A 17,493-nucleotide genomic window follows, 5' to 3' on the forward strand; every position below is an offset into this window, starting at 1 on the left:
CATTAAAATCTTCGTACGACTTTATCTAGAGATTTAACGAAATCGGTAACACTAACCTCGCAAAGAACGACGTGTTTAGAAGGGGCGAAGTCCTTTCTCCCGATGTTGTGGATCCAGTGCTTTCTGCGCACGGCATTCCTATTCCTATCTCCTCGGGGGATATAAAATAATCTTACTCCTTTCTCTGACTTGCTGCTGCACTGATACGCGCAACAGCCAGGCATTGCCACAAAAAACAAAGCTCACGTTTCTACGCAAAAAAAAAAAAAAAAACACACGTTCAGAGCGGCAGGGCTGGCGTGGCGCCTGGAGGGTTCATGGCGTGCGTGATTGACGAAAAGCGCGCGAAGTTTGCTTGCGCGCGCTTTTCGTGACGTCAGGGTCATCTGACTGGGCGGTATCGCCCGCCGCAGCCATTCAGCGCTTGGGATGCGCGGGCTCCGCGAAAGAGGGGGTGAAAAAAGAGGAGGTTGCCGGCGCGCCGAGAGAGTGCCGGCGTGGATAAAAGAGCGTCGCTACTTTCCAACATCTAGGGGCTTTACTTTGGGCCGCCTCAGCATTGTTGGTACCGACCGCCAGGGATACTAAGAAAATGGAACCGCTCGCTGAACACAGTGACACGCTGAAGTGTCTATTCCCATTTTGGCACGTTTCCGATGAACGCTTCCTGGGCGCTTACATAATCAGCCGTGGCCACTCGCTCACAACTAAAAAAATAAAATCACAAGCACGTGCAAGTTCGGGTTTGCTGCGTCTACTCGCTAGGCTACGCATTGGTAGACTCGGTTTTGCTGCATTCTCGGTTTTGCTGCTACCGAGTTTACGCATTGGTAGACTCGGTAGACAAGGCTACGCATTGGTAGACCCGCTAGGCTGTGTGTTCTGGCGGTATACCATCAGATCTCGTAAACTGCATTGCCGGGTGTCTATATAGGAGAACGACACACGGCGACTGGGAAAGTTGCGCAATCGCGGTGGGCGACGCTGCACTGATCAATGAGGCGTCTTGCCGACTGGCCTTTGGACGGAGGGGGGGAAAGGCGAGATAAAAAAAAAAAAAGAGGACCCGGACACGTGTTCGGGAAAGTCGGCACACGAGGAAGGCGCGCCGTTGACACTGACGGAACGACGCGGGAAAACAAAACAACAACAAAAAAGTGGGCGTTGTCGTCCTAACGGCACCCGCTGCAACTTGCACGAGGAATAATACGCAAGCCGCATTCATTCCTATGCCTGTGTACGAATCTCGCTTTTTTTGTTTTTGTTGTTTGTCGTCACGGAAAGAGCCGCAGACTGGTACGTACGAGCGTGCATGTGCAACGCGAACGCATTTGTATACATGAGCGTCTGTCCCACTCCCCCTTCACCCAGACAGGAAAGAGAAGAAACAAAAGTCATTAATCCAGTGAGTACACTCAAGTGTTGGATTCGCTCGCAGGATTTCAAGCTGGACGGTTGTGCCCTCGCGATCTCCGACATCAGCGTAGCTCCCGCCGACTGGTTCGCCCTCCGCGGTCTCCTGACGCCGTGCAGCTCTCGCATTGTGGCACCCCGCCCTTGGACTGCTTCGACCGGATCCCGACTTTCCTATCTCCTTCTTTTTTTCTCTCGTTGGCTGTCTTCTCCGTCTATTTTCCTTCTATTCTTTTTATCCCTCCTTCCCCCCACCCCTATAAGGCACTGCGCCGTGTCGCCTGAAGGCAGACAGAAATTAGGTGCCTTTTTCCTCTTCATTCTAACCTCTACCACCACCACCACTCAAGTGTTGCCAGTGGTACTCCGCGTATCACGCAATCGTGGACGATATTATAAGGCACGATGGTTGGAAATCGAATTCGCGTACCCGCGCTATAGCGCTACAGACGCCGCAACCCGTGAAGCACCGGGTCCAACGCCTGTGGGCGTATTTCGAATATGTATAGAGAGTTCTAGTGGCGCGGCCCCCTAAAGCGGCTAGCGCGAATGTAAGCACTTGCATTCCTTTGTATTCTCATTGTGTGCGGCTGAGAGTACAAAGGAACGCAAGAGCGTGCTTACGCGAGCCGATTGGTTTTCTCGTCACTAAAACTTTCAATTGTAGAGAGAGCCTAACCCCCGTATTCTAGAACGTCCCTTAACTCAACGTTTCACCTTCACTTGAGGAAGACTATGGAAGCGCCCTCTCTAGGCACGGCAAGTCACTGCATATCATCGATAATGTGGTGCGATTCTCTAGCAGCGCAGCGTCATTTTCAGCCGAGCAGCGGCGCAGTGCTCGACTCTGTCAAGTGATTAGTGAAAGTCGAGTCGAAAAGCGTTTGTGAATACGGGGATAAACCTTCCCGAAAGTGAGTTTTCGAAGAGCGATACTGGGGCCAATTTGAGACACGTAGCGAACGTTACCTGAAACACTCTGCAGGGCCACTAATCAATAACAGGACAAGCATACGTGTATAATGACAACAATGCTAAATTAAAAAGCCCGCTCATCTTAAGCAGAAACACTCTACTGTATGACTATGAATGAAAGGGTTAGATAAAAGGTTTTCGCGAGGAATCGGTTAGTGCTGCGTTTGTTTTCGTTAGTAAGCCTAACTCCGTGAGGTCGTTGGGCGCATACAAATAACCCTTCGAGTGCGCTTTCATTTTACGTGCATCTTCTTAATCTTCCGTTGTTCTCTCTCACGCTAAAAACCTGCTGCGCGCACGCGCAATGAATAGACGGGCAGAGGTCCAACGTGTGGTGGGCACAATGCGATAAATAGACGCTCGCCAGCTGCAGAGAACACGAAAGGAGCTGAGCTATGCTCTATAGTTATAGTAAATAGCTCACATTAGAAGACAACTGTATGCAACGAGGGTCTGGTTCCGACCGACTTGAAGCCGTATAGGTATGGCGTGCGAGGGTTTATTGGCCAACTGTATAGCGACCAAAATCTATACCCGGTCTTCGACAGGATGCGCACCGAGGGTGTTGTTGCGGTTTCTTCAAGAAACTGGACTAAGTGATGGACTGCGACTGTTTGCGGACAATGTTGCTGTATAGTACTCGGACGGTGCTCCAGTCACCGGCTTTTTTTTTCTTTTTCGCCTACTGTCAAACGTTTAAAGACGATAGTCTTTCTTGGGGACCTTCCACGGAAAAATGTTGGTCTGTCTGTTTGTACATTTCTCTTTTTGTCCGCTCCAACGATACCTTAAACGGCCAACCCCATCCGCAGCACCCACCAGTATTGTTCAAGGTTTAGCATTCATAGTTGTGCAATTGTCAATTAAAAAAGCAAATATTGCGCATATCTGTGGCGCCATAACAACACGTCTATGTTTTGTATGTCTGCTTTTATACTAGAAGAGGAACACACAAGTAACTCCAAGGACTGTAGCGTTTATCGCGCTGCGCTGACAGTGCAACGTTATGCTGGAGGTGTTTCCAACGCTTTGCTACGACGACACGGTGGTGGCACCTGCCCGTCGCTTTGCATTCTACACCTTATCACCTCCGAGACTGGCGCGCATCTTTCTCCGCGGTCGCGCACGCTTTCGTTTCCGAAGAAAACTGCCAGAAGGCGCTCGCGTCTAACGTGCCTAGATGCGCTCGTTCGCCTCCGCTACACGCTCGAGGCACTCTAACGCAGCGCCTTCAGAATACCATTCACCGATTTTCTTGCGCAGAACATCATATAAACGTTTTGTTCACTCTCTCCAGACGCAAGACTATCTTTTTTCGACGACATTTACAGTGTAACATGTAGATTCGGGCCATTTTTTTTTTCTTCCTCTTTTCGACACTCCATTTCCCATTTCCAACTACGGGGCAATGAAGCGGAGACTTCCCCTGGTTAAGGGGGTCGACATTTCTGGAGCCCTCCACTACGGCGTCTCTCATAATCATATGGTGGTTTTGGGACGCTAAAACCCACATATCAATTAATTATTCATCAATCAGTCATCAATCAAATTCTCTATCTTTCTTTTATCGTTCTCTATATCTCTCTCAGATGCCACCTCGTGTAAAGATCAAGCACTCTGAGAAAGCAGCCGAGTGGCGTAACAACCGCGACGGACCAAGCCTGCTGTCGACGATTATACGCTCTTGTCGCTAACAACGTGTACAATTGCATGTTGTTCCTCAGCCGCAATAAAAGGGGACTGACAAAAGACAGTGAGCAGCGCAAACTCTTGACCGTTTAAATGGTACCGGAATAAGATAACCCAGTTACCACCGTTCTTGCACATACACCTGTCAAGGTGCGTTAAGTGAACACATACACACTGTGACAGAAAACACACACGCACACACATGACGACAAGCTCGTGTGTTCTGTACTTTTTTGTTGTTGTTCTGTGCAGAGAATGTAGCGCACCTTAAAAGACAAATGAACGCCGACCAGCCCAACTTGAAGCTTTACCCAAACATTATTGAGCACTTTGAAAATTTGAAACATTGCGTCTGGAAGGAACATAAGCAGGACTGATAGTTGGGCTATAGTTGGCGATACATTATGGGCAGTACCAGCGCACAGACTCACGGGACGAAGAGAAGAGACACAAACAAGCGCTGTTTGCGTCTCTTCGTCCCGTGAGTCTGTGCGCTAGTACTGCCCGTAAAGTCTGGAACATGCCAGGGAAGCTTTTACAGACGCCAACTATCCCAATAAATGGTGGCTCTGTAGAGCCACGCATTCGAGCATCGAATGCGTTGGAGTAACTAAATGCAGCGACTCGCGAATTGCGCGTACATAGCTCCCCCAAACCGATAAACCGAACCGCCTCGACGACCAACGAGGCACGGCCATTTCTGCGTCGGCGGTGGTCACAGCTGCGACAAGCGCGGGGTGCATCCGGTGCAGCGGCACCACGTGCGAGGGAAGAGCGCGGCCGGCGGCGATGCGACTGACGCGCGGCGCGGCCGCTAGACGGCGGCTACGTGTTCGACGCCGCCGCAGGGTGGCGTTGCGTCGTTCACGTGCGCAGCAACGGCGCGCTGCCATACGCACGGAATGAATGCTCTGCGGCGGCCGCGTCGCGAAGGGGGAAAAAAAAAGGAAAAAAAAGAAGAACTTCCATACAGGCCCGGAGCAAGGAAATAAGTGGATCGTTGCGTAACAATACCAATGGCACGTTAGGCCAAACACGTGATCACGTCGCGGTAACGCCGCGGTGGTCTAGTGGCTAAGGTACTCGGCTGCTGACCCGCAGGTCGCGGGTTCGATTCCCGGCTGCGGCGGCTGCATTTCCGATGGAGGCGGAAATGAAGGAGGCCCGTGTGCTCAGATTTGGGTGCCCGTTAAAGAACCCCAGGTGGTCAAAAATTTCCGAAGCCCTCCACTACGGCATCTCTCATAATCATATAGTGGTTTTGGGACGTTAAACCCCACATATCAATCAACGTCGCGGTAAGTTTTAAATCTCTTCCACAGCCGTGCTCATCGAAAATAACATCGGTACGCGACAGCAACATTAAGCATACCCACAAACTGCGATGCATTCGCATGGGCAGAGAACAATGTAGCGCGCGGAAAGCAACGTGGCAGCGCCCAGGGAGCGTTCGCCGAGAAGGTATAGCTCGTCCGTTCGTTCACGTCACCATGGGCGCACGCCTGTGGCGACGTGCTCGAAGAGACGCGATGGAGTTTACATCTTTCACTATGCATAGACGAGGCAGCACTATAAGACGGGAACGCAAAGTCAGCTTCATACATTGACATAATAGGGACAGAGGGGGCTGTGCGACAAACCTCAGCCCTCACCCCCCTCTCCCACCCCCGAAAGCGGAACCCTGCGCACGCCCATGCACGCACGCCACCATGAAGTCTCGCGTGATGGTCAACGGTGCGCCAATCCCAGAGGCAACGCAAAATCACGCCGCCGGGGCTCGAAGCTCTCGTGGTACGGTGTGGGAGTGGTGGCAATCAATACAATCGACCGAGAAAGAGAAAGATGGCTCTGCAGCTTGGAGTCATCGTGGGCGAATACATAAGGTACCCCGCGACTTCTTTCGTAATTGGCCAAGCGTTTCAGAGAGCTGAACAAAATCATTTAAGCGCGTGCGCCCACTTACAGAGAAAATATGCACTTTCCGCTCGAATTTATCGACTGGTTTTCTCCATCGACGCAAACGAAGAAATCCCGGAACCCGAGTGGCATACCGTGTTTTGCGCAGTAGGACCAAACAAACAAACTGACTAACTCTGCTGCGACAACCTGTATACGACCATTTGGCGTTACGCAAACGCCTTTTCTCTCAACTTCCACGACAATGGGGAGCTTTAGAATAGCGTACGCCAGACTTGCGGGCGTACAGTTATAGCGTTGGTCAATATACGGGAGCCCGCAAGAGGTTGGCGCACGACGCATGCGCAACGCAAGCAACCGTAAGCATTACGTACGGTATTCTAAAACCGAGTCATTAATCGCAGCGCCAGTTTTTTCCCTGATCTCGGTAGGAAATATACAGGAGCAACTCGACGTGAGTGGCCTGCTTGGACAAACGCGGTCGCCTGTCCTTGGAGGCGCGTAGCCGGGAGCCCGGGCGATAAGGCGCGCCACCGGCCGCTTCGTTATCAGATGGCCGGAATAAGAGGAAATTAATAATACAAAAAGCAACAGGAGAGGAAGAGGTTACACGACCAACGGCGGAGCTATAAGGCGAGCATTCGGAACCGTCGGGCCAACAAGGAACTACGAAAAACTATACATCGGAGAGAGCTCGTCTGGTTAAGGAAAGTCTGGTAGGAGCTGAATACAAGCGCCTCGACAGGCTGCAGGCAGATCGCACTGATCAGCAAGAATACAGCGTCGAGATATACGCAAATTTGACACGGCTAACCAGAGTGCTTGTCTAAATATGCGAGATAAACCGGCTTGACGTCGAAAAGGAACATAATCGAGAACTTGGCCCATTAGGACGCTGAATGGACACGGGTGTACGAACAACACCGTCACCCAGGTTTACATTACACATGCGCATCATAAAGTGTAAGGAAGGATGACCCCGCTGTCAGTCAAGTAATAGAGCATCGGACGTGTTAACCGAAGGTCGCAGGTTGGATCCCTGCATGTGACTAGTTGTCTTTTCGTCCACTTTACGTTTCTACTTTCATTTAATTGCTGCGGTTTTATCCTCCCAGAACTACCACATGACTGTAAGGGAAATTTATATCACCCTGGGGTTCTCTTTACAGTGGCACCTAAGTGCAGGTACACGGGCCTCAAGCTATTCTCGCCTTCACAGAAACTGCGGCCGCTGCTGCCGGAATTCGATCACGAGACCTTCGAGCTAACTTTTTATTTCTTCACACTTGCATCATAATCCCCGCAACAGAATCTCTATGAACACCGCGGCACTTGCAGATGGAAAATGGCCGGGCTATACTATGTTCCGACATATCGTACCTCGCTGCTATAATGTTTCGCTGGTGCTACTCCGTCGCTTTCTCCCGACCGAGTGACTTCAAGCGTGTACACCGCCTCCTCGCGTACTGCACGGTACTGCTGAAAAAAAAAAGCAGCGCCACGCGTCCGCCTCGCAATATCGCCAGCGCAGCAGCCAGCTCGTCCGCGTGTCCCCTCGCGCTTATCTGCTCGCTTTTTATCACGCGCGCATAGAGGGCGTCCTCGGCGGTAGTTGCGTTGAGCGGCGACAGCCTCCACCCCCGTCTGCTCCCAGAAAAGGAAAGACACCCGCAGCCACCCAAAACAGACTGTCGTTGGTTTCCTTCCTCATTCGCCATACGGCGACGACGCAGTAGTTGTGTGCAACAAGGAGGAGCTTACGTCAAAGTGGATTACGTCTTGGCGTCGCCGTGTTTACGTGCGCGGTGGTGTTTCCTGGTCGCGGAAAGCAGCCAGCAGCGTACTGCGGTGTAGTAGACGATCACTTTAGACAACAACGAATGCACAGCCGATCGGATGCAGAGAGCTCCTGCGATTGATGTGTATCGATCTAAATTTTCCAGTCGCACCACGTATATCCTCTGCCCCGTAGGGGCTCATCAAAAATTTGTTATATTCCCGCAGATCTTAGAATATCGACTGTTTGTGTTGGGGGCTGTCGCCAGAACGTCGAGGGGGGGGGGGGGGCGGGGGGGGGTGCAGGCGTGGATGAACATGTTTCTGGTGTAATCTTTGGGGCAGTGTCGGGGTCCTGCTGCGGGGCGTTTCGGGGGTGCTAGATGGGGAATGGTGGAGTGTGAATACATCCTGACACGCAGAAAGCAATGCGGCTGCACGCTAATGCACGACACTAACAAGCTTGTGCATTTACAACACAATCTATTTCGATCACAAAGTGATCCCATTGCAAAGCCACCTGAAGCCGGAACGCCGAAGTTTAGAAATATCCGATGTTGTTCCCATAAAGTTAGGGGGGGGGGGATAAGCACAATCGACAAAGAATAAAAAAAAAATGGCTTCCGCCGTCCATAGACGAATGTATGAGGTGCCATGCGAGCTTATTACACTAACTTGCACGCTCTGCGCAGAAATGCTTGCTAAAAATGCCTACGTTTTGTTACACGCGGTCGTATCAAGATTCTCTCTTGCGAGATAAGATACACACACCGGGAGTCGCCGCGGGGACAGGGAGATAAGAGCACGATGATGGCTGTCGTAGCTGCGACGATCTCGATTTCGCGCTTATCTAAACTTTCTGCTCCGGTTTTTTTATCTTTGTTACTTTTCTCTTTGAGTGCACCGAGAAAGAAGTAGTGCCGTGAACGAGGCGTGGCACTTGAGCGGGAGGAAGAGTGGACGGCACAGCTGTGTCCGTTGGAGCAACCCAACGACAGACATCGCGTAGTTGTAGACTTGAGAGGACGTTTAAGGATGCCGTCCACTCTCCGTCCCATTCGCGGAAACCTTCCACTGCTGAAGACCCAGAAGAAGAAAGACGAAGGAAAGGTCGCTTAGAAGGCGCTAGTTGGCAACACTTGAAAAACCTAAGACTGCGTCTACATATCCGGACAAGATGAGGACGTGACCAACATAAAGGTTATGCACCCCCCCCCCCCCCCCTGCCTACAGATATATTGCCAGTTTTGTAAAACGACAGGGAATGGAAAATGCGCTCCGCTTTTCAGGCATGGCCAAGATCATCGGCCTTTTGTAATAGAGAGTACGGGAGATTATCGAAGCATTGCATATTATACGACACGGACCTGAGAGAGAGAGAGAAAATTTATTTACTGAAAGGCAGAGAGGTCAGCCTGAGCGATAGCTTGCTCTAGCCTGCTACTCTACGCTGGGGGAGGGGAAAGAGGAGACGAAAGACTAATGAATGACGATGGTGAGATAGAGAGGTTAGTATGTGGAATTCTTTCTAGCTGAGACAAATTTTATAGCGCGCATATAGTCCAGTTGCTTCCAAAAAAAAGGTTATAACCGCCCTTATGATCACAGTTGCACTGTTGGTGTCTGACCAAGGGCCCAACACGGTCTCATCAGTTAATGACCTACTGCGATATCGTTCAGACCTGATCAAGTGTATCAGTGAAGCTTCGTTACACTTATACAAGAAAGAAGTTCAATTTCTTGTTAAGTTGTCATACGCGATGTATAGGGTTACGTTTGATTAGTGCGCGTGCACTCTGCTGTTGTGGGGAAGAGGCGTCATCCATAAAAATTCACTCTCCACTGGTCCCGTCCACATCTTTTTTTTTTTTTCTGTGTCCTGTACGTAGGCATACCCCCGTATTCTATAACGCCCCTTCACTCAGCGCTCAACCTTCACTTGAAAAAGCCAATTGGAGCGCCATCTCTAGGCAGGGAAAGTGACTGCATATAGGTGATAATTTGCTGCTATTCTTGAGTATAGCGCAACGTCATTTCAGCCGAGCAGCGGCGCAGTGCGACACTCTGTCAAGTGAAGGGTGAAAGTCGAGTCGAGGAGCGTTTGCGAATACCGGGGATAGTGTTTTCCGCGTTGATCTCCCCCCCCCCCCCCCCCTCCGTGCTTGTCATAGTTCAAATCAATGCTGTTTTGGTTGACTGTCGCCGCGGAGCGAGGCTCGCTATCGCCGCAGTCCCGTCAATGATCCGCGTTATCAGGCTATTTGCGCAAGTGTAAACATCTTTATCTCTTAGTTGGCACGCAAAATAGCGAGCAGGAGCACGCGAAAATACCATAGCGAGAGCTCGTTTGCATAACGCGCACGCGCGCGTCTTCCAAGTGCACCCGAGAGGGGAGGTTTACATCAACACAAGAATAATAACTTCAGACAGAATGAACTCGCGGTTGTTATCTATGCATACAAGAGAAGCACTAGGCTGATAATGCATGTAAGTGGATGGCCTAAATATTAGCCAACACTTGCCGTTACACAGCCAACTCTGGCCACCATTTCGGACTGTGGCCGCACGGGAGTAAAGAGACCGACGTCATTGCCTCGGCAGAGCGCATTAAGGGGGTGACGCACGTTAACCACAGCCCAGATTATGGCGGCGCCCAGAGAGCATTATTTAGGCCGATATTGTTTGAAGAGGTATATGACCAACACTCAACACTGATAAAATAGACAGCTAAGCGGACAGCGCACATCGCGTCTCATTCAAATTTACTATACGCAGCCGGCGAAATTGACAGCTTCGAGAAGACGGCATCGGAAGCAAAAACGATGCAAGCTATATACCTTGCTGCCCAAACAAGATGGCGGCCTGGCGGAATGCTCGGGCCTCATGGGCACGGTCGTCGATCTGTCCACAATTGGACGCCATATTTGCGCGCGCTTTATGCAGCTTTGTTGCTACGAAAAATAAAAGGTGGACTGGAAAGGAGGTGTGTGTGTGTGGGGGGGGGGGGGGGTCGGAAGGGCGATCGCGTAATGAAGGGCGGGAAAAAAGATGAAAACGCCGTGTTGCAAAAAAACAGAGGGACGCTTCGAAAGAGGTATACAATGTAAGCAGCTTAAAGAAACTTAAGTTGGCTTGACGCAACCTCAGAACATCGCAGAAACTGCACAGACAAACGTGATTAACTAATACAACATACACAGCGATAGAGTGATCTCTTATCATGGACGCTTCATGCGCTGTCTTGCACTAACGCACGGTAAACATTGTACCCACTTAGCCGATCGAAACGGTTCATATGACCACCAAAGGGTTATTATCGATATCTGCTTCGCCTTTTGCCCAGTGTGCTCCCATTAACTGTTTCGAAAGGCAGCTGCGTGCGACCGAGAACACATTGAGGAAGATTTGCAGCTGCCGCGATTCCAGTTGTGGCGCGCTTCTTGTTCATCGCGCCGCTGCACTTCGTGAATGAATGGTTCAGCTGCAGATATGGCGCAGGCGACAAAAGAAAAGGAACTTGCCCTTGATGCGCAATAGAAGAAGGTAAAAGTAAAACAAAATGAGAAGAAAATGAAGACTGGTCAGAAACACGGCTCCGGGAACTAAGGAGACACACACTGTTACAAAAAGAAAGATACGTCACTGCTAAGCAAGAAATGCTGAGCTTTAAGAACCGCGCGCGAGACTCCAACAGACGCTTTGACAGCTGGGCAGAAAAAAAAAGCTCTCGCAGGACAGCATTATCTGGCGAGATAAGTAAAGTAAAAAGACAAAGAAAACGGACCCATTTCGCGGCGTGGTGGTCTGGCGCGTCTTATCAGTGGTCGTGCAGGTAGTTCCATTGTTAACACGTCGTATGCGGACGAGGCGGGCAACCTAGGCGAGCAAAACAGTAGAAATATATTGTTCTTGCTCTTCTCGCCGAGTTTCTGAGCGCGGAAATCGTGTCTATACATGTCCTTCTCGGTAAACACTGAATGACAGGCATCGTCAATTTGTGGGTTACAGATTAAAAAAAAAAAAAGACCAGGCAGTTTGGCAAGCTGATCGGTTTGTTTTGACAAGAGGAACTGCATTGCGCGATAATCCTCCCCCTTTGTTTGATATACGATGACACCAATAACACCACGCGGTTTATCGGCCTGAGTCACGATGAATGGTGCGTCATAGAAAAATGATCATTATCGCGATGAAGTCAACAGCTATTAGCGTCAACAACGGAAGCAATCCGAAGGAGAGCGAATGATTCGCCACGAAAGAAGTGGTGCATCCCACATGTGCGTATACACTCTCCAGCAAGAGTTTGCGGACATGAAAATCTTTGAAAAGGCGACAACCCCATTTAATCGGGCAACACAGCCTCCACACATTACTGTCCAGCCTGTACAGTGGTTCTTGCCCCGCCGCGGTGGTCTAGTGGCTATGGTACTCGGCTGCTGACCCGCAGGTCGCGGGTTCAAATCCCGGATGCGGCGGCTGCATTTCCGATGGAGGCGGAAATGTCGTATGCCCGTGTGCTCAGATTTGGGTGCACGTTAACGAACTCCAGGTGGTCAAAATTTCCGGAGCCCTCCACTACGGCATCTCTCATAATCATATGATGGCTTTGGGACGTTAAGCCCCACAAAACAATCAAATCAATCAATGATGTATAGTGGTTCTTGCGGCCTATACAATTTACGGGCGCCGCGGCGAAGTTGTGGTGCCCGGATGCTGACCTTATAAGGTCCCAGGTTCGATCGCCGCCGCCGCCGCAGTCACATTTAGATGGAGGCGAAATCCTAAAGAACGGTGAGTACAGTGCGATGCTAGTGTGCAGGGTGTTAAAGAAAACCGGGCGGTCAAAATTTTCGGAACCCTCCCCCACTACGGCGTCTCTCATAATCTCATATTATTATTATTATACTATACAGCTACCATCTCGATTGTAGGCGTCACGCACTAACACAGTAGAAATTCGCATTTGCAGCGGAGCCCGCATTGCCCGCAGTCCCCGTTTGCATCGGAATGGCGGTTTCCGGTAAACAACACATATGCTGCTGACATTCCCATGGACTGCAGCTGTCAGACGTTCGTGTTCGTTGCCAACAGGAGTTGCCAACAGGCGTTGCCAACAGGCGACCTACCCTTTCTCTAAAACACAACCATAGTAGTGACATTGGTTGACTTAATTACCAACAGGAGTTGCCAACAGGCGTTGCCAACAGGTGACCTGCCCTTTCTCTAAAACACAACCACAGTAGTGACATTGGTTGACTTAATTGCCAACAGGAGTTGCCAACAGGCGTTGCCAACAGGCGACCTGCCCTTTCTCTAAAACACAACCACAGTAGTGACATTGGTTGACTTAATTGCCAACAGGAGTTGCCAACAAGCGTTGCCAACAGGTGACCTGCCCTTTCTCTAAAACACAACCACAGTAGTGACATTGGTTGACTTATTTGCCAACAGGAGTTGCCAACAGGCGTTGCCAACAGGCGACCTGCCCTTTCTCTAAAACACAACCACAGTAGTGACATTGGTTGACTTAATTGCCAACAGGAGTTGCCAACAGGCGTTGCCAACGGGTGACCTGCCCTTTCTCTAAAACACAACCACAGTAGTGACATTGGTTGACTTAATCATCCCTGGCAGTGATTTACACACACCCCGCCTATAAGCGACCCCCTCCCCCCCCCCCCCTCCCACAGCCCCACAGCCACTGTTTAGCCCAGCCAACCCCCGTGACCGGCGACCTAAATTGCATATACGCTAGAAAACGCTGAGTTATAACGAAGCACCATATACATTGCGTTTCATTGCTCGCGTATTGTTTTGTAACTCGACGCTATACACTCCTGAAAAAAAAAATGGAGTGACGTTCTCTCCGTTTAGGGAGAAACGGCGATGTCCCCAATTTCGTCTTCAGGTGGAGCGAAATTGCTCTATCCGCCACGGAGAAACGCGTTCCTCCATCGTCAAAATCAACATGGCGGACGCCAAGCCCGTGAAGCGAGCGCTAGATTTAGGCCTATCAACGACATCGAATCTCGACAAATGAACAGCACGCGCGACTGGGCAACGCAAACATGTTACCGTTCAACGTGATACGACATTATATCGCAAATAAAAACGAAGCGGCCAGATCCGTGGTGACAAGAACCACGCGTAACAACAACGCTGAACGCGCATTTCACTCGCCCGTGCACTTACACGGCAGTCACAAGAATACCGGAAATACTGCAAAATGATTGTCACACAACAAGTAAACGTAAGGCTGTCTTCATTTCTCAAAGCATCAGCCAGTGTAGCGGCGTTGTGCGCGTGTTTCGGCATCGGCCGTGACCAAGGTAATTTCATTTGCGTGGTTTAACGTCCCAAAACCACGATATGATTACGAGAGACGCCGTAGTGGAGGGCTCCGGAAATTTGGATACCTGGTGTTCTTTAAAGTGCGCCCCAATCTGAGCACACGGGCCTACAACATTTCCGCCTCCATCGGAAATGCATCCGCCGCAGCCGGCATTCGAACCCGCGAGCTGCGTGTCAGCAGCCGAGTACCTTAGCCACTAGACCACCGCGGCGGGGCCGTGACCCAGGTGAGTAAACGGTAACATGGACGCTACCGTTTCCGGCCGCGTCACCTGCGAGCGTTTTAACATATAGCGTCGCGAACGGCTACAGCTCTGCTCAGGTGTTCGCCTATATGCGTTCTTGAATACTGGAACAGGTAGTTCCCGTTTCGTCCACAGTCGGCGGGGCTTGAAAAAGGGTGTCCCGCGAGCAGAGAGGCACGATGCAGCGACGTGCGCTCGGTTCCAAATCGAGGAACGAGACACACGGTCGACGCGTCCTCTCCGATAGGAAGCGGTAAAAATGGCCCCGGCACACTTTCTCAAAGCGCGCGACGCAAATCACACTAGATAACCACACAACGCCTTCCGTGAACCAAATCAAATTGCACTCACTTTCAAGCGGCGGCGATCTAATTTGGTCGCTCTTGAGATTGACCGGCATTCCCGACGGGTCGTCCATCTCTTCATTAATCCTATGTCTCCCAGTAGCCGTTCATTAAGCGTTCACGCGGCCCAAACTGTCCACGTTGACGCAGTTACAGCGCCATCGCACGACCTATACCGGCTCAGCCATGGCCTCCGTGACCACCTCCGCAACACGGCGCGCTGCCGGAGCTCATCACGGAGGCCACGGCTGGATGCGTGATGGGTAACAGACCAATTGACCTATACAAGCGTGTTTGCAACCGAAACAACGCACACGATATTATGAGCCATTATGACGACATTATTAGATTGCAACCGAAACAACGCACACGATATTATGAGCCATTATGATGTCATTATTAGATATTATGATGTCATTATTATGACATCACTCTTCGTTCTAAGCGTTGACGTAACAATTATGTTTTTGTTTTTGGAAAAAAAATCTTCATCGATTTAGAGTACCTGGATCTCCACTATGGGAGAGCATCTACTCATCGGTGCTGCCATCTATCTGCTCATCCGCACATTATCATGGCGTCTCTCGAGTTTCACGGAACCAAAGTGGGCATCCTTTACCGTCATCCTTGAATTCACAAGGATGACGGTAAAAGCCAAACCCTCGCGCCTCATATAATTGCCATTGTAACTGAGTAATTACAGTTCCACACTCATAGAAAAAAATCGAGTATTCGGGGAGCATATCTGCCGCACAACTATAATCGTCACCCGGCTGTAGCTCGCGTTTCCTTTCTTGAAAACCAAGCAACCGCCACTAACGAATGCTCTGTCACGCTGATAACGCGCGCTCATGACCTGGAGGTGTCGGGATTGTGGTGATAACGCAAAAGAACTCATTAACTATCGTTCGTGAGCGGCTTTTTTTGTTTGAAACTTCATTCCATCATGTGGCGCTGACACACCAATAGTCACTGCTGCGCACGGTATAGGTAAATATTTGGGCGACTGTATACGTGAGTTTGATGACGGTCAAAGCTGCGTTGATGAGATATGCTCCCGCACATTCCGGCATTTATGAAGCTCTTCTGTAACCAAATAGATGCTATAATAATTGTTTGGGTTTTAACATCCCAAAACCATGCACCGTATGATTACGAGAGACGCCGTAGCGGAAGGCTCCGGAAATTTCTATTATTTGGGGGGGCACCCTAAACCTAAGAACACGGGCCTCGAGAATTTTCGCCACCATCGAAAATGTGGCTTCCGCGGCCGGGATTCGATCGTGCGACCTGCGGGTGATCATCCGTGTGCCTTTGCCACCAGACCACTGTGGCAGGTAACGAAATGAATACTACATACACCTCTCCTCGTGTATAGACAACTGTATGTAAGTACGCAAGTTCACTTGTACGATTCTCCAACGATCCAAGAGTATCACCACCTATTTCACACAAACGGGCAGAACCGGCACAATGGAGAAGTCATAGTAGAGTCACGCGAAATAGAGCCCCCCCCCCCCCCCCTCGCCCCCAACAATGCGAAATAGAGGGCGAGGAGAAACAAAGAAGGAGAGCAAGGGCAAGGGTTGGTGGCCGAGCTATACCGAGGCCCGTATATTTAGACGAGCTTCATCGATTGGCCGAACTCGATCACGTGGGGGGAGAGGGGAAAGGAGAATGAGTGGAAAGGAGGAAAACGAAGGGTAAATTGGACTCGCGACCGGGAGAGGGCGGAACGCGCGCGTCCAAATCGAAGCTCCAATTACTCCAGCTTCGTGCCGACTGAAAAAAAAAAAAAACACCTCGCAGACTTTTGTGCAAATTTAATCACGCGACATACGCATCGAGCTTTGTACAGATCGACATGATCGGACTGCATCCCCTCGCCTTCCTATACGCACCTAACGTTTTCTGTATTGATGCAACTACATGGTGGCCCCCGCTGGACCATTTCCTTGCCTATGCAGTCTCAATCGTGATATAACATAAAAGTCGACCCGCAATTACGTGCTTATAATTGATCGCGTTGTCTTAAAATGCGACATAGGTATCTCGCAGTATTTGCTGCGGTGGTGTGGTCGCCACGGTGCGCCGGTCCTAACCCGAAAGTCGCTGGTTTGTCACCTGCCATGCCGGTCGCATTTCGATGAAATGCGATGTTGGTGCTCGTTGAAGAACACCGGATGGCCGAAATTTCCGGAGACACCCCCCCCCCCTCCCCACACACACACACAACTGAGTGTAATAATGATATATAGGTTTTAACCAGTTAAACCTCACATACTGGTTTTAGCGATGCCGTCATGCTTACGGACATGTCACTTTCATAGCGCGTAAGTATTAAAAGATAGCATACCGACAATGGCTATAATGAAAAAATTTAACTAATCCACGCCAAGCAACGCAGTATTGTTTCGAGTACGTATAGAATCGGTATGCAATATATCAGGAACGCGCGCAGTACAGACGTCATGAGCACGTCGTGCAGTGACGTCAAGCGAGACACGTAACAATCGGACGTCGCAATTCACGGGACTCGTTACCTAATACGCCCGGGAAGCCTGCATTACTAGCTGCGCAGCGGATATACAGATGAAGAGACGACAGTCGAATGATGAAAAATCGGTATACGCAATCAGCAGTAGAAGTTGTGCGCATGCGCTTACATCAACCACACACACACACACGCAATAGCATCTTGCATAAATCATTAGATAGATAGATAGATAGATAGATAAATAGATAGATAGATAGATAGATAGTAAATAGATAGATAGATAGTA

At 50.2% G+C, this 17,493-nt stretch overlaps 1 protein-coding gene across 4 annotated transcripts in view; it reads right to left on the minus strand.

The window, feature by feature from the left end:
• Positions 1-17,493, minus strand: part of LOC119163529 (uncharacterized) — a 169,079-nt gene that overhangs the window by 22,639 nt on the left and 128,947 nt on the right. The window contains exon 1 of one of the 4 annotated variants that reach the window (XM_075873205.1): positions 14,718-14,779. The exons of the other annotated variants lie outside the window; for them this stretch is intronic. Coding sequence (XP_075729320.1) covers positions 14,718-14,766 — 49 coding nt within the window. The 5' untranslated portion in view covers positions 14,767-14,779. Of the gene's footprint in view, positions 1-14,717; positions 14,780-17,493 lie in introns of those variants that run through there. 4 annotated transcript variants of the gene reach the window in all.

The sequence above is a fragment of the Rhipicephalus microplus genome, chromosome 9 (assembly GCF_043290135.1).
Source record: "Rhipicephalus microplus isolate Deutch F79 chromosome 9, USDA_Rmic, whole genome shotgun sequence".
NCBI classification, from domain to species: domain Eukaryota; kingdom Metazoa; phylum Arthropoda; class Arachnida; order Ixodida; family Ixodidae; genus Rhipicephalus; species Rhipicephalus microplus.